At 43.4% G+C, this 22848-nt stretch overlaps 1 protein-coding gene across 7 annotated transcripts in view; it reads left to right on the forward strand.

Annotated features, from left to right (window-relative positions):
* Positions 1 to 14861, forward strand: part of slc12a7b (solute carrier family 12 member 7b) — a 72752-nt gene extending 57891 nt beyond the window's left edge. For 4 of the 7 annotated variants that reach the window (XM_046355882.1, XM_046355888.1, XM_046355884.1 and 1 more), the window contains 10 exons: positions 793 to 961; positions 1249 to 1444; positions 1631 to 1800; positions 2018 to 2149; positions 2997 to 3104; positions 6088 to 6201; positions 7662 to 7834; positions 8432 to 8446; positions 9785 to 9918; positions 11581 to 14861. In XM_046355882.1, coding sequence (XP_046211838.1) covers positions 793 to 961; positions 1249 to 1444; positions 1631 to 1800; positions 2018 to 2149; positions 2997 to 3104; positions 6088 to 6201; positions 7662 to 7834; positions 8432 to 8446; positions 9785 to 9918; positions 11581 to 11672 — 1303 coding nt within the window. In that variant the 3' untranslated portion in view covers positions 11673 to 14861. The remainder of the gene's footprint in view (positions 1 to 792; positions 962 to 1248; positions 1445 to 1630; positions 1801 to 2017; positions 2150 to 2996; positions 3105 to 6087; positions 6202 to 7661; positions 7835 to 8431; positions 8447 to 9784; positions 9919 to 11580) is intronic. The other 3 variants (XM_046355883.1, XM_046355886.1, XM_046355887.1) reach the window with 3 other exon arrangements.
* The last annotated feature ends 7987 nt before the right edge of the window (positions 14862 to 22848 follow it).

Genomic DNA, 22848 nt, shown 5'->3' on the forward strand with positions numbered 1-22848 from the left:
AATTACCCAACAGCACCATCTAGTGGTCAGAACCTGGTAATACCAGGATGTAGGATGGGACATCAACCTAACAACTTCAATGACTAATTACTCTGAACAGGGGAAAATAAAAATCACCAAATTCACTGAGAAAACATTACACAGGATGAAGAAACAATACTCTGAGCCGCAGGTCCATTCTACTTGTCAGACATAGAAACATGATACTGAAAACTGGGTGGGATTGGCGTGAGATGTGGGGGGTCCGTGGGGGGCTTTTGACTGTTTTGTTGGATTCCTCATATCTTACTCATCGTTAGAAAAAAGTTTGGTCGAAATCGGATGTTGGGTACTATATTTATTTAATATTATATGAATCCTATAAATTAAAATGGCCAATTTGGGGGTGCAATCAATTAGGTCAAATTATATTTCAACAAAATAATGTTGCAGGAATGCTAATCTTATCTGTTTCTAACTACATAAATGATTTAATAAAAATCTGAGATGCTGGGTGTCATGGCTTGCTGAGATGAGATCAGGAATCCCATCAATAGATGTGTTTAAAAGTTCACCTTTAGACGTGCAGGCTTATGGCAATCTCATTTGGAACTCAAATGTCTGTACAAATGTCACTGCAATGTTCCCAGGTGTTAATACAGATTGCTAGACAATAATCTGAAATTCAATGCCCTTTATCATCTCATCATCAAAGCAATGTGTTGGACCAGTATGGGTCTTGGTCAGCCTTGTATAATACAATCCAGTATGACTTGTCTGATGGTTCACCGCACCTGTCTTCCCGGGTCGTAGGCCCCAGATGCTGCTGCTATTGAACCTGGATTCTGACCATGCCGTGAAACACCCACGCCTGCTCTCCTTCTGCACCCAGCTCAAAGCAGGCAAAGGCCTGACTATCGTGGGCTCCGTGCTGGAGGGCACTTACATGACCAAGGAGGCCGAGGTCAAGAAGGCCGAGCAGGTACTGTAGTCACGGGCTCAGCTCCTACACCGTGGATGCGTCTCAACAGTCGTAAGTTAGATGTGTCCTATGTGTCTGAGAGAGACCTGTTAAGAGAACCAACCAGAGAGGTTTAGTGGCTGTTGACATTTCCAGTCTTATTCCACTGGCAGAGACTGCCTGCCTTCTACTGGTAGACCAACATAGACATTAATTACCAGGTTGAGTCCATTCCGATTGTGTCAAGTCAGTCTGGCTGTGGTAACTAGTGGAAACATTTTCTCACTCTTGGTGACTTTCTCCAACAGAACATCAAGTCGTCGATGACGACGGAGCGTACCAAGGGCTTCTGCCACGTGGTGGCGTCGTCCAACCTGCGTGATGGTTTCTCCCACCTCATCCAGACAGCAGGCCTTGGGGGCATGAAACACAACACGGTCCTCATGGCCTGGCCCGGCACCTGGAAACAGTCCAACGACCCAGTATCCTGGAAGAACTTCATCGGTGAGTCAGTGTGACCCACTTGGATTTGAGACCACACCAAAACGGTCTTAACATTAATTAGCTCAGGACGTTTACTTGTCATGTGAGCATAACCTCTATCACATGGTACTAAACCCCATGCAATACCATTACTGAGATGGCGTGCATTCTCTAATTTAACAGCATTTCTCTCTGTCCCCTCCACAGAGACTGTGCGTGAGACCACAGCGGCCCATCAAGCCTTGCTTGTGGCCAAGAACGTGGACAGCTTCCCCACCAACGCGGACCGCCTGGGCCAGGGCACCATAGACGTGTGGTGGGTTGTCCATGATGGAGGACTGCTCATGCTACTGCCCTTCCTCCTTCGCCAGCACAAGGTATCTATAGTGGCGCCATTCACAGTCTGTTGTGGTGGAATATTACAAACACGCATGCACTGCCAAACGCGCTAACATATGCACACACTTAGTTATTAACACACACAAATAGGGGCACGTATCATTATACACCCATACCCCAGGCTAGGGATGACTTGTGTTCACACTCCCCCTCTCTCTCTCTTGCTATCTCTTCCTGTCTCCCCACGTATCTCAGGTGTGGAGGAAGTGTAAGATGCGTATCTTCACAGTGGCTAATATGGATGACAACAGTATTCAGATGAAGAAGGACCTGCAGATGTTCCTCTACCACCTTCGTCTGGACGCAGAGGTGGAGGTGGTAGAGATGGTGAGCTTACCTGTAGACCTCTGGTGCACTAACATCTCCCTATTGACCGATAGCTTGAGATGACGAAACCTGAGGTGTAGCTCAATCACTCTTAAATGTCTCTCATATTTGTCAGTTTCTTTTGATATCCTTAGATATTAAAAGGAAGAAACTCTCGTACTCTGAAGATCTTGGAAGTGCCTCAAACACTTTAAAACTAATACAAAGTTTCATTCAAGAAAACTTCATCAAGGGTCTCCCGAGGGGCGCAGCGGTCTAATGCACTGCATCTCAGTGCTTGAGGTGTCACTACAGACCCGTGTTAGATCCCAGGCTGTGTCACAGGCGGCTGTGACTGGGAGACTCATGAGTCGGCGCACAATTGGCCCATCGTCATCCGGGGTTAGGGGAGGGTTAGGCCGGCCGGGATTTCCTTGTCCCAATGCGCTCTAGCTGACTTCGGTCGCCAGCTGGATGGTGTTTCCTCCGACACGTTGGTGCGGCTGGCTTCCGGGTTAAGTGAGCGGTGTGTCAAAAAGCAGTGCCGACTTGGCAGGCATGTTTCGGAGGATGCATGGCTCTTGACCTTGGCCTCTCCCTAGTCCGTAGGGGAGTTGCAGTGATGGGAGAAGACTGTAACTACCAATTGGGGAGAAAAAGGGGTAAAAAATAAAATAGTTTCATCAGGGTTTTTGTTAAATATAAAAACTGTGTGATGTTTAGTTTACCCTTCGGATAATGTGTGTGTGTGTGTGTGTGTGTGTGTGTGTGTGTGTGTGTGTGTGTGTGTGTGTGTGTGTGTGTGTGTGTGTGTGTGTGTGTGTGTGTGTGTGTGTGTGTGTGTGTGTGTGTGTGTGTGTGTGTACAGCACGACAGCGACATCTCAGCCTTCACCTATGAGAAGACCCTGGTGATGGAGCAGCGCTCTCAGATGCTGAAACAGATGCAGCTGTCGCGGACGGAGAGGGAGAGAGAGGTAACACCGCCCCCTGTCTGCAGGGTACACTCATTACAACAGTGCAGCAATCGCCCTTCAACATTGTGCCCCAAATGGCACCCTATTCCCTTCATAGTACACTACATTTCAACAGGGCCTATAGGCTCTGGGCAAAAGTAGTGCGCTAAATGTGGAATGGGTTGCCATTTGGGATGCACTCCAAGTCAATATGGGAATTAAGCGAGCATTGATATAATCTGTTATTGTTTTGCAACACCTGTATCAGAAAATGAATGGTATTTTCCTTGAGAACTTTATCTTGTAGTGTTTTAAATGCAAAGCGATTGTTTCAGGTCTTTCTTGAGTGCACTTACTTTAAGTTGGTCTGTAAAGAGAAAAGTGTCATGGGAATGTGATTTAGTCTGTCAGTGCTTTGGGTCACATTGAACAGCCATGGATGTGCCCTGACCTCACTTGGTTGGAAAGCTCTATTACCTGATATTACATTAGGGAGGTCTTATAAGCATACAGTAAATAGATAGGACATACAGTAAATAGATAGGACATACAGTAAATAGATAGGACATACAGTAAATAGATAGGACATAGAGTAAATAGATAGGACATAGAGTAAATAGATAGGACATAGAGTAAATAGATAGGACATAGAGTAAATAGATAGGACATAGAGTAAATAGATAGGACATAGAGTAAATAGATAGGACATAGAGTAAATAGATAGGACATAGAGTAAATTGATAGGACATAGAGTAAATTGATGGCACATACAGTAAATTGATAGGACATACAGTAAATTGATAGCACATACAGTAAATTGATAGCACATACAGTAAATTGATAGCACATACAGTAAATTGATAGCACATACAGTAAATTGATAGGACATACAGTAAATAGATAGGACATACAGTAAATAGATAGGACATTGAAATAGGACATACAGTAAATTGATAGGGACATACAGTAAATTGATAGGACATACAGTAAATAGATAGATAGTAAATTGATAGGACATACAGTAAATTGATAGGACATACAGTAAATAGATAGGACATACAGTAAATTGATAGGACATACAGTAAATAGATAGGACATACAGTAAATAGATAGGACATACAGTAAATAGATAGGACATACAGTAAATAGATAGGACATACAGTAAATTGATAGGACATACAGTCCCTTCAGAACGTATTCACAACCTTTGACTTTTTCCACATTTTGTTGTGTTACAGCCTGAATTTAAAAAATATATATAAATATAGATTTGTATCTCTGACCTGCACAAAATACCCCATAATGTCAAAGTGAAATTATGTTTTTTGAAATGATTTCAAATGAATTCAAATGGAAAGCTGAAATGTCTTAAGTAAATAAGTATTCAAACCCTTTGTTATGGCAATAAATTCAGGAGTAAAAATGTACATAACAAACCACCTAATAAGTTGCATGGAATGTGTGCAATAATAGTGTTTAACATGATTTTTGAATGACTACCTCATCTCTGTACCCCACACATACAAGTATCTGTAAGGTCCCTCAGTAGAGGTGTGATGTTCAAGCACAGATTCAATCACAAAGACCAGGGAGGTTTTCCAATGCCTCACAAAGAACGGCACCTATTGGTAGATGGGTTAAAAACAAAGCAGACTTTGAATATCCCTTTGAGCATGATGTTATTAATTACACTTTGGATGGTGTATCAATACACCCAGTCACTACAAAGATACAGGCATCCTTCCTAACTCAGTTGCCAGAGAGGAAGGAAACCGCTCAGGGATTTCTACATGAGGCCAATGATGATTTAAAATAATTAGAGTTTAATGGCTGTGATAGGAGAAAACTGAGGATGGATCAACAACATTGTAGTTGCTCCACAATGCTAATCTATATGACAGAGTGAAAAGAAGGAATCCTGTACATAATAAAAATATTCCAAAACGTGCATCCTGTTTTGCAACAAGGCACTAAAGTACAACTGCAAGAATTGTGACAAAGCAATTCACATTTTTTGTCTTATAAAGTGTTATGTTTGGGGCAAATCCAATACAACACATGACTGAGTACCACTTCCCATATTTTCACGTGTAGTGGTGGCTGCATCATGTTATGGGTATGCTTGTAATCATTAAGGACCGGGGAGTTTTTCAGGAATGGCGCTAAGCACAGGCAAAATCATAGAGGAAAACCTGGTCCAGTCTGCTTTCCACTTGACACTGGGAGATTAATTCACCTTTCACCAGAACAATAACCTAAAACACAAGGCCACATCTACACTGGAGTTACTTACCAAGAAGACTGTGAATGTTCCTGAGTGGCCAGGTTAGTTTGTAAATCTATTTGAAAATATATGGCAAGACCTGAAAATGGTTTTCTAGCAATGATCAACAACCAATTTGACAGAGCGTGAAGACTTTTGGTGGTGTGGAAAACTCTTAAAGGCTTACCCAGAAAGACTCACAGCTGTAATCGCTGCCAAAGGTGCGTCTACAATGTATTGAATCAGGGGTATGAATACATATTATTTCATTTTCAAAAAAATTGCTACAAATGATTAAAACACGTTTTCACTTTATCATTATGGGGTATTGTATGTAGATGGATGAGAAAGCAAATCAATTGAATCCATTTTGAATTCAGGCTGTAACACAACAAACTGTGGAATAAGTCAAGGGGTGTGAATACTTTCTGAAGTCACTGTATTGTTTTAAACATTTGTCATTTTAGTAATTTAGCAGACACTCCTATCCAGAGTGACTTACGTGAGCAATCAGGGTTAAATACCTTGCTCAAGGGCACTTTTTTCAACTAGTCGGCTCAGGGATTTCGAACCAGCAACCTGTCGGAAACTAGCCCAATGCTCTACCTGCCACCCCTGTATGTTATTGGTTTGTGTCTATCAGGGCTATCCTAGCCCACCTTGGCCTAGTGTTCGTTGTATGATCTTTGGCCCCCTCTCCTGTCTGGCTGCGTATGCGGTACGGGGCAACACGGCCCTCAGATTCAGAGTATCACAGACTCGTCACGTAGCTCCATCAGGAGGAATAACCAAACCGGAGCCGCGGGCTCAGAATCTGGCCCCAGTCGAGAGCTGGAGGACACACAGGAGGACGAGGTAGCCAACACCCACCATCTGTACCCCCAATGCCCCTGTGACTGCAGCCCCTCGCCCCCACTGAGACTACCATTACACCCCAGTCACCAACCCTCAGAGACCACACTTGCACAGCCACATCCACAGCTACTATCAGTCCGGGACCTAAAGTAGGTTAAAGCCCAGTCAAAATGTCCAGTTAAAGTCATCCCCGGATACACCCTCTATGGTAGATGGTGACCGTGGCTGTGTAACTGCAGGTTACTCACCGTAGTGGCATAATGGATGTCATGGACTCACCTCATTCCGCATGCGTGCACTGTGGTGTAATCTTCCTTTTTGTTCATCTCTCCTTTCTCCACTCATCCCTCTCCACCTGGTTAATTCTCTGTGGACGTCACCATTACTCCATCTCACTGTGTTGTAGCTCCAGACAGTACTTGGTGCCTCACTCCTTATTAAAGGGATATTGGCCTGTTTAGAGAACACTGGTGTTGTTTTGCACGTCATGGATTTTGATTTGATTGTGTTAGTCAGTCATAAGTGCTTTTACAATGTTTGTTGATTGTCTTAGTGGTGTTGTTGTTGCTACCAGGCAAGGTTATTATAGTAACTGATACTAAAACTAATTAGGAAAAAACTATTCAGTAAACTGAAATAAAATCATTAACAACCTGTTCGGAAAAAGTACAACTATACAGAAACTATTATCTTTGACTCCAAAACTAACTAAATAAAATAAAAAACATAATGAATTATGTTCATTCATTAATTTTCAACTTTAGGCAAAAATCTAATGTGGTGTTAAATAGGGTTTTCATGCTTTTTGAGGGTTTTCAAGCTACTGAATCTGGATGGTAAATGTGGCCGGGAGATGTCGATGTTTCTAATACGCCGAGCTTGTGCCTCACTATCACTAGCTCTCACCAGCTATAAGGGAAAAATTGGCTAGATAGCTAACTTGATTATGTTTACATGTCCTACTAAAAAGCATTTAGATTGGTGTAAACATGGGCGAGAGAGAGTTTTCTTCCACCATACTTTTTGAACCAGTCTGTGCTGTTATTTTAAAATCCAAGTCGCATTGAGATTTACTTTATAATTTAAACCTAACTAATGACCTGACCCATCACCTTAAGTATTACTGCCCCTCATTTGCAAGAAGTGACATCCTAAAAAACACACAAGTAACTATACAACACCAATGGCCCCTAGCGTCCCATGCATGCTTTCTGTCTCTAAAACTAAATCATATAAATATAAATATTTTTACTTAACCTAAGTAAAAATGAGTAAATCTAAACAGAATTTTCCCCAAAATTGAAAAAATGAATAGAAATAAAAACAAATATAAAAACACAACTATAATAACCTACCTGGTTTGTGCAACTCTATGGTTTCGAGCCTGTAGTCTCTCTCTCCCTCTCTCTTTTCTTCTCTCTTGCTCTCTATCACTCTCTCATCATCTCCCTCTCCTTCAGGCCCAGCTGATCCATGACAGAAACACGGCGTCTCACGCCGCACTTAACGACAAGGCCGACGCTGGCCCTGACCGAGTCCACATGACCTGGACCAAGGATAAGTTCCTCACCGAGCGCAACCGCAACCGCGCCGAGGCCAGCATGGGCGTGCGCGACATCTTCAACATGAAACCGTAAGTCAGGTGCTTACGTATGAACCCTCTTATCCTTAAACCTTCCAGAGCCAAAATGGAGGAGCCAAGTGGACAGTTGCTCACACTGCAGGTGCCCCAGAGCCTGCCGGTTTGAAATGGTTACATGGCCTGCATGGTGTGTGTTCAGGCTGCGTTGGCATGTTCCATGTTGACCTGTTTGACTGTGTGTGTGTGTGTGTGGACACATCCAGTGCATGGCCCCACCACGCAGACCACATGCATTGTCTGAACTAATGATCATCATGTCTTTGTGTCCCAGAACCCACCATCTCAAAAAGGCAGATATAACCACTAGTACATTACATAGCCCAAAATTGTAACAAGCCAAATAGGATTTGGATACTATAAAGACTGTTTTTAAAGGGATAATTCACTTCCAAATCAAAGTTTGTCTGATGTTTTTGCACTTCTTGACTACTTTTGAGTAATGAAAACATCTGACTTTGACCATCCCTTTAAACTGAGGGAAGTGTTTAACTGTGGGGTGGTTGTTATGTGCAACAGTAGACATGCAAGGGGTTTCTATAAAACATCTAAGTCGGTTTCTGTTGTTTTGTCTCGTTTTCCTCCTTCTAGAGAGTGGGAGAGTCTGTAAGTCACATTTCTCTTTGCCATAGTGCCTTAGGCTGTGTGTGTGAATGTCTGTGGACAGTAGTCCTTTTCTGTCTCCTCCATATTGTTGACCTCCCAGCCACTGGGACTATGTGTGAGTATGTGTGTGTGCATGCAAGTGTGTTTGTGTGTGTGTGTTTGTTTGTGTGTGCGTACCTGTGTGCTGGGAGGGTACACATGTCATGTTATGTAGCATGTGCAATCAAAATTGCGCTTTCCATACAGACCTTAGCCGTGTAAACAATATTGCTTTATTTCCCTCTGTTCTGTATAGGAATAGAACCAAAGAATTAAGAATATCAGTGGTCCAAAATCCATTTCAATTGGTCATTGCAATCAACATGATATTGTCCTTAAATCTCAACTGGGTGGAAAGCGTATGTTTTTTTGGAAGTGCCTCGTTGTATTTGTGATGTGGCGATTTCTGCTTCAAACCATTTGCATATCATGCTCTGCATTTTTGGTGTTGCTGTGCACTCTAACTCAAGAAGGGCTATCAATATTACACCTAATATCACAGTGAACTGGTCAATTGAATATTGGAATACTGTGTATACAACGCAGTGCTAGGAACCAGGTAGTTTGACTCCTGGATGTTAATTGGCGGAAAGCCGTGGTATATCAGACAATATACCACAGGTATGATGCAAAACTACTTGTCCTTTTTATGTTGGTAACTGGTTTACAATAGCAACAAGGCACCTCGGGGTTGTGTGGTATATGGCCAATATATCACTGCTAAAGGCTGTATCCAGGCACTCCTCCTCAGGCCTTATTGCTTAGTTATACAATGGAATATTTCAAACCCACAGGCTTGCCCATTGTATTTGTCAGTATACCAGGTCTACAATAGTTTATCCTCTCTACCACCCTACTGCCACTGCCACTGTTTGAAGTGTGATGCTGCTTTGACTGCCCATCCTGAGCCTTAATTCAGAGTGACATAACTCCCAGGGCTTCACTATCATAACCACCAGCTGACCTGCTTCATGTTCTCATCTGTGTGCTAAAGGCTGCCAATCTGCCAATCTGCCAATAGCACTGTAATTTGTCATTTAAAAAAACATGATCAGGAAGTGTCAATCATTAATGAATGCTTAGACTAATGAGTGTTACGTGAGAAGAGTGACAGATTAGTTAGTTTTACTTTCCATGTTTCTAGTTAGGATTCAATGTAAAGAGCTTTGAGCTTCTGAAAAAGTGTTATGTAAATCCAGTCCATTAATATTATTGGAGAAGTCAGGGACAGAAGTTTGAGGGTCAGGGTTGTGTTGGGTTGAGCCTGCTCTTCTTCACTGTCACCCTCGTGTGGTATAGGAACCAGTCCAACGTGCGCCGGATGCACACTGCGGTCAAGCTGAACGAGGTGGTGGTCAACAAGTCACAGGGAGCCCACCTGGTCCTGCTCAACATGCCGGGACCGCCCAAAAACAGAGGGGGCGACGAGAACTGTATCCTTTACAGCCAAATGTCTGTTTATTCAAATTTGACTATACATGTGTTTTTGAATTGTGCGTTGCTTAGTTGAATATGCTTAGCCCAAGTTAACTTGAATGGCATCTTCATCAGCTGTCTGACGAGGTCGAGGATGATCTCTTTGCAAAGATTGTTTAATTAATAGTTAAGTTGTTGATTGTACACTATATATACACAAAGGTTTGTGGACACCCCTTCAAATGAGTGGATTTGGCTATTTCAGCCACACCGGTTGCTGACAGCAGTGTTCTCTCAAACATTTTCCTGCACTGAGCAAATTTCAGGTCTGCTGAGTGCAAACTTGAATGTGTGAAAATTCTGTGCAACTACAAATGATCTATAACTGGGCTAGTAACTTACTAACTAGGAAAGGACAAGAACAAAATGTGCACGTGACTACATGTAGCTCTCGCTTTGATCTCAAAACAAGTGCATCTACTCACAATCGCTCATGCTGTAAACACAGTCCAGTTCAAGTGTATGGCACAGATCCATACATGGCAATGGTCTATTTGCATACAGGCCTACAGGAGCTCTGATTGTTTATATGCCACACAGGTCTGTGTAGAGTACGGGTTGAGTAGTGCCTGTCACTGAAATAGAATCCTACTCCGATGCGTTCTGCCTACAACAAAATCTCTTGCATAGTTCGTTTTGTTTCGGTATGTCGCATTGAAAGCGGTTAATATTGTGTTGATTCAATCACAATTCCCACGGTAAAGGGAAACGTTAATAGTGTTAACAGGGAAAACTATAGAACAGTGGTCACCAACCTTTTCTGAGTCAAGAAGATCCCTTTGAGTCAAAATATAAACCGAGATCTGTTCAGATTTATATTTTAACATGACTTAAAAAACGTAAGCCTATGCAACATTAACCAATTAAAAACAGTACTGTAGCAATGAGGTTTGTGTTGTAAGCTATAGGCCCAATACATTATCACCACATACAGGCTTTTCTTGAATTGCCCTGCCAGTGCATTGATGTTCGTGACATTTCTAAATTTGAGGTTGGCTATATGACACCATATAGGAACACAAAGCTTTATTGTTGGGTTTTTTACAGAAATGTTTGGCAATCGACTAGGAATGCCTTGGAGATCGAGTGGTTGGTGAAATTCAATCCTGTGCTTCTCTCTTAGAGGGAACATTGGCTGACAGACATTCAACGTGGCACTATCATAGGATGCCACCTTTTCAACAAGTCAGTCCGTCAAATTTCTGGCCTGCTAGAGCTGCCCCGGTCAACTGTAAGTACTGTTATGGTAGGCCACACAAGCTCACAGAACAGAACTGTCGAGTGCGCACAGCACGTAAAAATAATCTGTCCTCGGTTACAACACTCACTGCTGAAGAAAGTCCCCGCAGCAATGTTCCAACATCTAGTGGAAAGCCTTCCCAGAAGAGTGCAGGCTGTTATAGCAGCAAAGGGGAGGACCAACTCCATATTAATACCCATGATTTTGTAATGTGATGTTCAACGAGCAGGAGTCCACATACTTTTAGTCATGTAGTGTATCTTTAAAGCGTACTAGAACTAATAGCTTCAGAGCTAATGTACTCCCCTTGTCACGTGACCTGCATAAACCCCTGTCATGTGATGTGACCTTGTTTCCTCTTTGACCCTTGGCGTCTCAGACATGGAGTTCCTGGAGGTTCTGCTGGAGGGTCTCAACCGGGTCCTCCTGGTCCGTGGGGGCGGACGCGAGGTCATCACTATCTACTCTTAAACGCTTGCGGCCACAAAACCTTGGGGTTACTGGGGGATTGTCAGAGTGGGGGCCATGTTACTGGACAGAGGGATTTTTAGCCTCGGAAGGGATGACCAATCAGGGCAGTGTGATGTCATAGCATCAGCCTGATTCGTGGAAAGAGCACATGTATCCTGGGGCCTATCTATCACGTTGACCGACTGGAGGATAGAGCATTCTGACATGAACATTTTAATCTGACACGTGTTAATGTTTATTGTATGGATGCTCGTCCTTTTTTCCCCCTTCACTCCCTCTCTATGTTCAGTATTCATGTCTGTTCATGGTAATTGTGTATCATAATCGGCAGATGACCACAGGGTTAATATGGACATGGGCTGTGTCTGAAATGGCATCCGAGTCCCTATATAGTGGACTATTTTTGACCCTTTGGCCCTATATCATTTCGGACACAGCCATAGTCTCTCTAGTTTGTCCATCTTTGCCCTCATTTTGGCTTTGGCTTTGTCCTCATCTTTCAAGTACGATTCAGATTGAGGAGGCACAAAGTCAATGTGCTGCCTTTAAGATCTCCCTTAGCTCAGAACCAAATCGACTTTGAATCCTGAAAGAGATGAATACGGTTCCTGCTCTTATCTATTATCTAAAAACTCAATAGGAATGTTGTTATCTAGAATAATATGCTTCTGTGACTCTTTCCAGTATCATAGCCCACAGCGGAGCTCTGTTAGAACGGAAGGAGGCAGCAAGTCCAAAAAAAGCATACTTTTATTCTGTTCCACAGATCGGGGTGTTGCTATGGCTTTCCAAAGCTCCATTGTCCCTTGGTTATTAAAGGTGGGGTCATATTTTGAAGGTGTTCTGCCCTACTGGTGTCGTCGTATACCCCTGAAGCTACTCACAGCGGAGTTCAGTCAACCTCAATTCTAATTGAGGAAGTTAGGGGGTCTAACGCAGAAGCGGATCCACCTTGTTAATCCATACTAGGACTAGGGGGAACTAGGTTTATTCATGTATTTAATTTGTTGTTAATTGTCGTCTTGTTGTTGAGTGCAGCACAACATCTGAAAGAGGTCTGTGTGTGGGGTGGGGAGCTTTGGCAAGGATAGGCCCAAGGATTTTAATGTGCAATAGATGCTGTTGTGGTGAATTGCAGACAGGCCTGAGACACAGAAGGTGGTCCACCTTGCCTGGTGGGGTCTCCTTAATTGACCCTGTTTTATTGGCTCTGTAACATTGGTCAAAGTCCCGACTTCAGCCATTGCTTTAAGAAATAGCCGTGGTATATATCCTAGTATTTAGCCTATGTTAACTGTGTTACACCCAATACACAGCATAAAGCATATTTATGTTGGGATAATTGGAAATTGTATGCAAGGGTGCAGGGAATGAAAGTCGTTTTTTGTAAAGAGCCTATTTTCAGGTACAGGAGTGCTGCTTTAAACTCACGTACCGTTCCACAGCTTCACAAATCTAGGACAACTGGGGTCATCAAGGTATTTCACCTACCAGAGCCCATTCGATATATACATCAACATATAGGAAAGTCACGAGATGGTTTGACACGAACACTGAATCTGAATGAATCGTCAACTCAAGAATTTGTCCACTTCTCTGTGACCCTCAAATCGGTCATTGTGTTGCTTGACAGCTAAAACAGAAGGAAATGTGCTTGTTGGAGTCATCCTCTGACGGCCTAGCCACTGTTGACTGTTCGGGTACTGTAGGCTCATTTTCAGCACGGTGTCGTTAGAGACATCGACACTCGGCGTTTTGCACAGTCTTCGACGTACAGTACTGCACTGATACGGTAGATTGCATTGCATTGTTTGGCTCTGATAATAGAAGTATTTAGGCTGGGATGTTGTAATACAGTGATGCCACCACATCCAAATGGCTGTGATTTGTGAGTGTCACGTCCATCACAGGACACCAAACCAAGATTCTGTACTGGAATAGAAAAGTCTCATTATGAAATAGCTATGTTCCATGTTGTGCTCCGAACCATCAATGTTTTCTCTCTCTGGCGAGCACCATGCAGAGTGGGTAGGTGAGTAGAGTTTGTGAAAGCATGCGGTCTCATAGGTCAATCATATAGGTGTGGTCTGTAGGTATCAGTTGATCACACTGTTCAATGTCAGGATTTGTTCTGATGTTATTTGTGTTTTAATTGTACGTGCATATTCTCTAGGTTTCATGTTTTCAACTGACCATGATGAATCATTTTGACTTTGTATAGGAAGAAACGTGCCAAAAAGACTAAGGCTGAAAGTATATGCTTGTCAATGTCAGCCACAGTACACGCGCCAACTGTCGCCCGTGCTTGTAGGGTGGGGTGGAAAAAGCAAGATCACTTTCAAATTGTAAATACAATATACGTTATTATAACCAGTTAATCCTTTTGATTTGGAGACGCACAGAGGTCAACACATTTGAACTCAAATTCTTACCTAACAGACCATTTTGATGAGCAACACTGAGTTTGTGGTTACAAAATGAGTTCCTTTTTAGGCTACATATCAACAGTGGAACGCATGGCATCTGTGGTTTCCAGGGCTTGTGAAGTTTTATAGGACGTAGGAAGTCACCAGATATAAGAAACTATTGGGGCAAAGAAAGGAAGGAATCACTCATCAAACTCTTCTGTATTTACATCCAGTTTTATTTTGAAACCTTTTGGTAGCTGTGCAGTATTTTATAACCAGAACATTGTATTTTTCTACAGTATGTCATGAAAACAGCCTGTCTTTTGTTGTAGCGTCGCCCATCAGACAATGTTTTTATGTTTCCTGGTGTGTTTTTGTTTTGTTTTTCCGACATACACCTGTGTAACTTGTAGTCATAGTGTCTGTTTGCACTTAACTGTTATGTTATACTTGATTTTCTGATGACACTCTTTAAGTGTTACTTTTCAGGACTGGAGTATTTCGATTTTATGGAGGTGTGGGATGGATGGGGGGGGGGGTTCCAAGTTGTTTGCAGATTTGTGTTTTTCTCAAACACATTGGAAACACAGACTTTGGCAGAGATTTCACCAAAAGGATTTTTGAGGAGCCAGTTGGAGGATGGGTTATGTTACTGATTTTAAGTTAATTGAAAATGTATTTTTATTTTAGGTTTTTAGCCACCAAAGATACAATCTTTGAGTCTGTGATATGAAACGTCACATTGTTAATAGTGTAAGAAATAAAGTTGAACTAAAAACAGCACAGCTTGCTTACTTGAGCTGAATAGCAGCAAAAGAGATGACTTCAAACCTTTTTAGAGGACACAAAACTAAGACTTCTGGGTGACAGTATAGCAAGCAGTAGATGTTCCATTTACCTGGTTAAAGTGACGAGAGAATGTAATCTACCTCAAGGGGGCCATGGAGGCTTCATCGAAGGAGAAGCAACCTGTCGAATCGCTTTCTCTTTTCTCTGTACATAGTTACAATCTTTTACATGAAGCGACTAGTAGCGATTGGGGAGTGAGCCTCCATTCTGAGGGAGAACCAGCGTGTGTGTGTGTGTGTGTGTGTGTGTGTGTGTGTGTGTGTGTGTGTGTGTGTGTGTGTGTGTGTGTGTGTGTGTGTGTGTGTGTGTGTGTGTGTGTGTGTGTGTGTGTGTGTGTGTGTGTGTGTGTGTGTGTGTGTGTGTGCACGTCACATATTGTACTCTAGTAGGAGTTACTTTTGGGAGCATGCGTAGCGAAGGGTAGCCCTTTAAATGATATCTGTGCCTCTGAGTAATGAATAAATAAACGTGCTGAAATATGTCTGAACTGTACAAACTCCTGTCATTTGTTATGTTTTTCACTATATTAAAGTATTTATTTTAACATTGTAATATCTCCTAATCCAAGTAGTGTGTTGAGATAAGTATATTGTGTAGAATGGACATAGTGCTTTCGAGAAGTATTCAGACCCCTTGACTTTTTCTACATTTTGTTAAATTACAACCTTATTCTAAAATGGATTAAATATAGTTTTCTTTTCTCTCTCAGCAATCTACACACAATACCTCATAATGACAAAGTGAATACATTTTTTTTAAATACATTTGCAAATGTATTACAAATACAAAATAACTTATGTACGTAAGTATTCAGACCCTTTGTTATGAGACTCGAAATTGAGCTCAGGTGCATCCTGTTTCCATTGATCATCCTTGAGATGTTTCTACAACTTGGATTGGGGTCCACCTGTGGTAAATTCGATTGGACATGATTTGGAAAGGCACATACCTATCTATATAAAGTCCCATATCTGACAGTGCATTTTAGAGCAAAAACCAAGCCATGCGGTTGAAAGAATTGTCCGTAGATCTCAGAGAAAGGATTGTGTTGAGGCACAGATATGGGGAAGGGTACCAAAACATTTCTTCAGCATTGAAGGTCCCCAAGAATACAGTGGCCTCCATCATTCTTAAATGGAAGAAGTTTGGAACCACCAAGATTCTCCCCTAGAGCTGGCCGCCCGGCCAAACTGAGCCATCGGCCATCGGGGGAGAAGGACCTTGGTCACTGTAGTTCCTCTTTAGAGATGGGAGAACCTTCTAGAAGGACAGCCATCTCTGCAGTACTCCACCAATCAGGCCTTTATGGTAGAGTGGCCAGATGGAAGCCACTCCTCAGTAAAAGGCACATGACAGCCTGCTTGGAGTGTGCCAAATGGCACCTAAAGAATCGCAGACCATGAGAAACAAGATTCTCTGGTCTGATGAAACTGAGATTGAAATCTTTGGCCTGAATGCCAAGCGTCATGTCTGGAGGAGACTTAGCACCCTCCCTATGGTGAAGCATGGTGGTGGTAGCATCAGGATGTTTTTCAGAGGCAGGGACTGGGAGACTAGTCAGGATCAAGGCAAAAGTGAATGGAGCAAAGTACAGAGAGATCCTTGATTAAAACCTGCTCCAGAGTGCTTATGTAACAGTATAACTTTAGACCGTCCCCTCGCCCATACCTGGGCGCGAAAAAGGGACCCTCTGCACACATCAACAACAGTCACCCTCGAAGCATCGTTACCCATCGCTGCACAAAAGTCGCGGACCTTGCAGAGCAAGGGGAACCACTACTTCAAGGTCTCAGAGCAAGTGACGTCACCAATTTGAAATGCTATTTAGCGCGCACCACCGCTAACTAGCTAGCCGTTTCACATCCGTTACACTTTGGACCTCAGACTGGGGTGACCTTCCAACAGGACAACAACCTTAAGCACAGAGCCAGGACAACGCAGGAGTGGCTTCGGGACAAGTCTCTGAATGTCCTCGAGTGGCCCAGACAGAGCCCGGACCTGAACCAAAAGGTGCTTCAACAAAGTACTGAGTAAAGAGTCTGAATACTTATGTAAATATGATATTTTAGTTTTTAATTTGTAATACATTTGCTAAAATATCAAAAACACTGTTTTGGCTCTGTCATTGTGTGGTATTGTGTGTAAATTGATGAGGGGGAAAAAATAAGCTATTTAATACATTTTAGAATAAGGCTGTAATGTAAAAAATAAAAATGGGAAAAAGTCAAGGGGTCTGAATACTTTCCGAATGCACAGTATGCTACTCTGACATGGAGAGTAAGGAATCATGTCGGCTCTGTTGATGGCATTTCTAACCGTTGGACAACTTTCAGTACATTGCACCATCCTGTCCTGAACGTGACCCAAGATATTGCGTCTGTCACATGGACTCAACACTGTAGAATCTCTCCACCAGGGGGCAGCAAACACTTTAAACATCTATGCAGTCTGAAAAGCCACATTGATAAGCCACATCTTTTGCATGCTTATTTTGCGAGAGAGCAAAAACGTGTCCCACTGCATGAATCAGAGTTGATCAGATGTCTAAGTTTTGACAGAGTTTGGGTATGTGTTGTTAGATCAAACCTTTTTCTGTATCCAAAAGGGGTCATCAAGACTTCTATAACCTCCAGAAGTCACTATTATCTTGTTTAAGATGTAGTGGTTAAGTAGTGCCATTTGTGTAACCTTTTGCGACCTTCGTCACCTCTGATAGATACTGCTGAATTGTAGTTTCATTCGTCTTTGCATTAAATGCCCCTGTGATGAACCCCAAGTTGCTTCACAGGAGGACAAAAAGGGAAGAGAATGCTTTGGATAGTTTCAGTGGACATGTCGTTTTGTCCCTGTCATTCACTATGTGAATGATACATGAATATATTGTGGGTTAGTGCATTGTCTGTAAAACACGCGATTGTATAGTCAGAGGAATTGTTCGTTATAGTACAATCATGACAAGCCATTGGTGCTGAAAACCTGTCCAGTAGGAGCCTGCTAAATCCTGAATGAGACAGAGGTTACTGGATACCCGGGTGACACAGTAACCATCTCCTGTCATTATATATATTTTTGTGTGTGTGTGTGTGTGTGTGCGCTTACACTCCTATATTCTCATGCTGATGGACAGAGAAAATATTTTGAGAGTACATTCAGGCCTCCATACTCCTAACTCTGGGTTTCTATCACCAACAGGTCCTAACCAGAGCCAAGGCACATGGTACTGGTCATTCCTCCTAGCCAGCCAGACCGACCAGACACCCCAGTCAAATGACCACAGCAGGACGTGACCTCCGTCTGTCTGCAGCAAATTAACGGCACGAGCATCTCATACAATGAGAGAGAGACACAAAGACAAAGTGTGTTGCAGTGTTATTCAGTCTGTTTGTGACACTGTGTCATACCACACACAGATGACTCACCTTGACATGACCCTGCTGGGCTGGCCCTCTTGCTCAGACATGAGAATGGGTAGTCAGGATGAGTGTGAAGATGCACGTAGCCTACGTGGACTGCTTTGGTCTCTGTTACTGTAGGTGGGTTAAAACAAGCCTGTGGTTGTAACTTGTAAATGATGCCCTTTACTAGTCGGTCTTCCTATACCTACAGGTTTATATGGACGGTCACCAGATGGATTCTCTTTGCCATCCTGCTAGCCTGCACTGTGACTGCTTCAAGCCCTGCACCCCTCACTCCCCGGTTGAGTTGCCCTTAACGCTTGGCTAATGTCAGGTATTCTCCTTTCCCCATAAGATTAAGGTTTGGATTGGGGTTAGGGTAATCTGATCCTAGATCTGTGGTTAGAGGCATCTTTTCAAATTCTCACTACACTGGGCAAGGAAAGTACCAGAACCTTGAACTTTGGCATTGAATGACCTTTGACCTATTTTACAGTATATGAATCGTCAGCACAAGCTGGGCAAAGTACTGCCACTGTTTTCCACCTCAGTTTGCTCTGTTGTTTACAGAATCAATGGCACACTCTGCCAAAGACAAACTGATATAGACACTGTGGATTATGTCAGCAAGTTCACAGTGGTTACAAAATAAATGGAAGATGTGGTGCTGAAGGCTGAACTAATCTGTATACTTAGTAGCAACAATGGCTCAGCCATGAAGTGGTAGGCCACACAAGCAACACTTACTACCGAGTTCCAAACTGCCTCGAGGAGCAACGTCAGCACAAGAACTGTCCGTCTGGAGCTTCATGAAATGGGTTTCCATGGCCGAGCAGCCGCACACAAGCCTAAGATGACCATGCGCAATGCCAAGCGTCAGCTGGAGTGGTGCAAAGCTCACCGCCATTGGTCTCTGGAGCAGTGGAAAGGCATTCTCTAGAGTGATGAATCACACTTCACCATCTGGCAGTCTGATGGACAAATCTGGGTTTGGCAGGTGCCAGGAGAACGTCACCTGCCCAAATGCATAGTGCCAACTGTAAAGTTTGGTGGAGGAGGAATGATGGTATGCGGCTGTTTTTCATGGTTTGGGCTAATGCCACTTAGTTCCAGTGAAGGGAAATCTTAATGCTACAGCATACATGTAGCATAATGCTACAGCATACAATGACATTCTAGAAGATTCTGTGCTTCCAACTTTCTGGCAACAGTTTGGGGAAGGCCCTTTCCTGTTTCAGCATGACAATGCCCCTGTGCACAAAGCGAGGTTCATACAGAAATATTTTGTTGAGATCGGTGTGGAACAACTTGACTGGCCTGCACAGAGCCCTGACCTCAACCCCATTGAACACCTTTGGGATGAATTGGAAGGCCGACTGCGAGCCAGGCCTAATCACCCAACATCAGTGCCCGACCCGGCAGCAATGTTCCAACATCTAGTGGAAAGCCTCCCATAAGTGTGGATGCTGTTATAGCAGCAAAGGTGGGACCAACTCCATATTAATGCCCATTATTTTGGAATGAGATGTTCAACGAGCAGGTGTCCACATACTTTTGGTCATGTAGAGTACCTCCATATTATCATTTCAGAGTGAGTAGCAGTAAAATAAAGCGAACTGATAGAATCCGGGCCATGCTGAGGAGCAAGAGAGCTTACAGTGAACTCAATCCTGATAAAATTCCAATCCTCGCTGGCACCCAGGGCATTGTGCTCTGCTGCAGAATTCAAAGTAGCTCACATCCGTCATATGATAATAATAATAATAATAATATATGCCATTTAGCAGACGCTTTTATCCAAAGCGACTTACAGTCATGTGTGCATACATTCTACGTATGGGTGGTCCCGGGGATCGAACCCACTAAGATATGCCAACTGCCAATGAGGTTCTATGATTTTTATTTTTTATTTTGCTTAAGCCTGTAGTATTATCCAGCATTGCAGCGTCACATGGTTTATCAGTCTCTCTGTGACATCCAATAACTTCACAACAAAGTCGACTACAAATGCAAAGTTGCCAGTGTCTTCGCAATTGTTACAAACAAGCAAGACTGAGATGACTGCATTCAAATATAAACAGTAGGCTGTAGGCCTATTTCAATCATATTGAAATATATTTTATGTTCAATCGAGTTCTATTTTGCTACTTATAGGCTACTGTCTGTAATTTGTCTCAATATATTTCATGATGTGTAGCCTAACGTGTGCAATGACATGCCAAATCGGTGGTTTAGTGCCTTGATATTTGCAGCTCTCCAGGAGCTGATCCATTGCCAGTATTGTGAAACAATTGTAATGTTAAGGAAATAATTTAATGGAGAAGGCTGATCCGAGAGCAGCATTCCCTTTCAAACACGTATGTGTACATTTATTTTGCAACTCTTGTGCACACAATGCGGGCGGTCTGGTTAGCATGTTAGGCTTATGCTTGTTTTAACAATGCATATTTCCTACAACAGCCAAAGACGTAACATTCGTTTCCCAAAACACCACATATCGAGAACAGTTGCTTCGTGCACCATTGGAGCATGTGTTGATACTGAGAACAGTTGCTTCGTGCACCATTGGAGCATGTGTTGATACTGAGAACAGTTGCTTCGTGCGCCGTTGGAGCATGTGTCGATACTGAGAACAGTTGCTTCGTGCACCATTGGAGCATGTGTCGATACTGAGAACAGTTGCTTCGTGCGCCGCTGGAGCATGTGTCGATACTGAGAACAGTTGCTTCGTGCACCATTGGAGCATGTGTCGATACTGAGAACAGTTGCTTCGTGCTCCATTGGAGCATGTGTCGATACTGAGAACAGTTGCTTCGTGCGCCGCTGGAGCATGTCGATACTGAGAACAGTTGCTTCGTGCACCATTGGAGCATGTGTCGATACTGAGAACAGTTGCTTCGTGCACCATTGGAGCATGTGTCGATACTGAGAACAGTTGCATTCGATGCGCCGTTGGAGCATGTGTCGATGTGCTTCGTGCGCCGCTGGAGCATGTCGATACTGAGAACAGTTGCTTCGTGCACCATTGGAGCATGTGTCGATACTGAGGACAGTTGCTTCGTGCAACATTGGAGCATGTGTCGATACTGAGAACAGTTGCTTCGTGCGCCGTTGGAGCATGTGTCGATACTGAGAACAGTTGCTTCGTGCGCCGCTGGAGCATGTCGATACTGAGAACAGTTGCTTCGTGCACCATTGGAGCATGTGTCGATACTGAGAACAGTTGCTTCGTGCAACATTGGAGCATGTGTCGATACTGAGAACAGTTGCTTCGTGCGCCGCTGGAGCATGTGTCGATACTGAGAACAGTTGCTTCGTGCGCCGCTGGAGCATGTGTCGATACTGAGAACAGTTGCTTCGTGCGCCGTTGGAGCATGTGTCGATACTGAGAACAGTTGCTTCGTGCGCCGCTGGAGCATGTGTCGATACTGAGAACAGTTGCTTCGTGCGCCGCTGGAGCATGTGTCGATACTGAGAACAGTTGCTTCGTGCGCCGTTGGAGCATGTGTCGATACTGAGAACAGTTGCTTCGTGCGCCGCTGGAGCATGTGTCGATACTGAGAACAGTTGCTTCGTGCGCCGCTGGAGCATGTCGATACTGAGAACAGTTGCTTCGTGCACCATTGGAGCATGTGTCGATACTGAGAACAGTTGCTTCGTGCAACATTGGAGCATGTGTCGATACTGAGAACAGTTGCTTCGTGCGCCGTTGGAGCATGTGTCGATACTGAGAACAGTTGCTTCGTGCGCCGCTGGAGCATGTGTCGATACTGAGAACAGTTGCTTCGTGCGCCGTTGGAGCATGTGTCGATACTGAGAACAGTTGCTTCGTGCGCCGTTGGAGCATGTGTCGATACTGAGAACAGTTGCTTCGTGCGCCGCTGGAGCATGTGTCGATACTGAGAACAGTTGCTTCGTGCGCCGCTGGAGCATGTGTCGATACTGAGAACAGTTGCTTCGTGCGCCGTTGGAGCATGTGTCGATACTGAGAACAGTTGCTTCATGCGCCGCTGGAGCATGTGTCGATACTGAGAACAGTTGTTTTGTGCGCCGCTGGAGCATGTGTCGATACTGAGAACAGTTGTTTTGTGCGCCGCTGGAGCATGTGTCGATACTGACAGGATCGAAAGAAAGGCAGTGCTGCTCTCAGATCAGCTTTTATAATTAAAATCTTACCATATCATTATTTCAGAATACTGACGGATCAGCTTCTAGAGAAATACAGTACAGTGGCTTCAGAAAGGATTCACACCCCTTGACTTTAGTGCTTTGTTGGAAACAGGATGCATATTTTTGAATATTTGTATTCCATACTGGCTTATTTCTTTTCACTCTGTCAATTATGTTAGTATTGTGGAGTAACTACAGTGTTGATCCGTCCTCAGTCTTCTCCTATCACAGCCATTAAACTCTGTAAATATTTTAAAGTCACAGTTGGCCTAATGGTGAAATCCCTGAGTGGTTTCCTTCCTCTCCTGCAACTGAGTTAGGAAGGATGTCTGTATCTTTGTAGTGACTGGGTGT

This window comes from Oncorhynchus gorbuscha, linkage group LG07 (assembly GCF_021184085.1).
Source record: "Oncorhynchus gorbuscha isolate QuinsamMale2020 ecotype Even-year linkage group LG07, OgorEven_v1.0, whole genome shotgun sequence".
Classification (NCBI taxonomy): domain Eukaryota; kingdom Metazoa; phylum Chordata; class Actinopteri; order Salmoniformes; family Salmonidae; genus Oncorhynchus; species Oncorhynchus gorbuscha.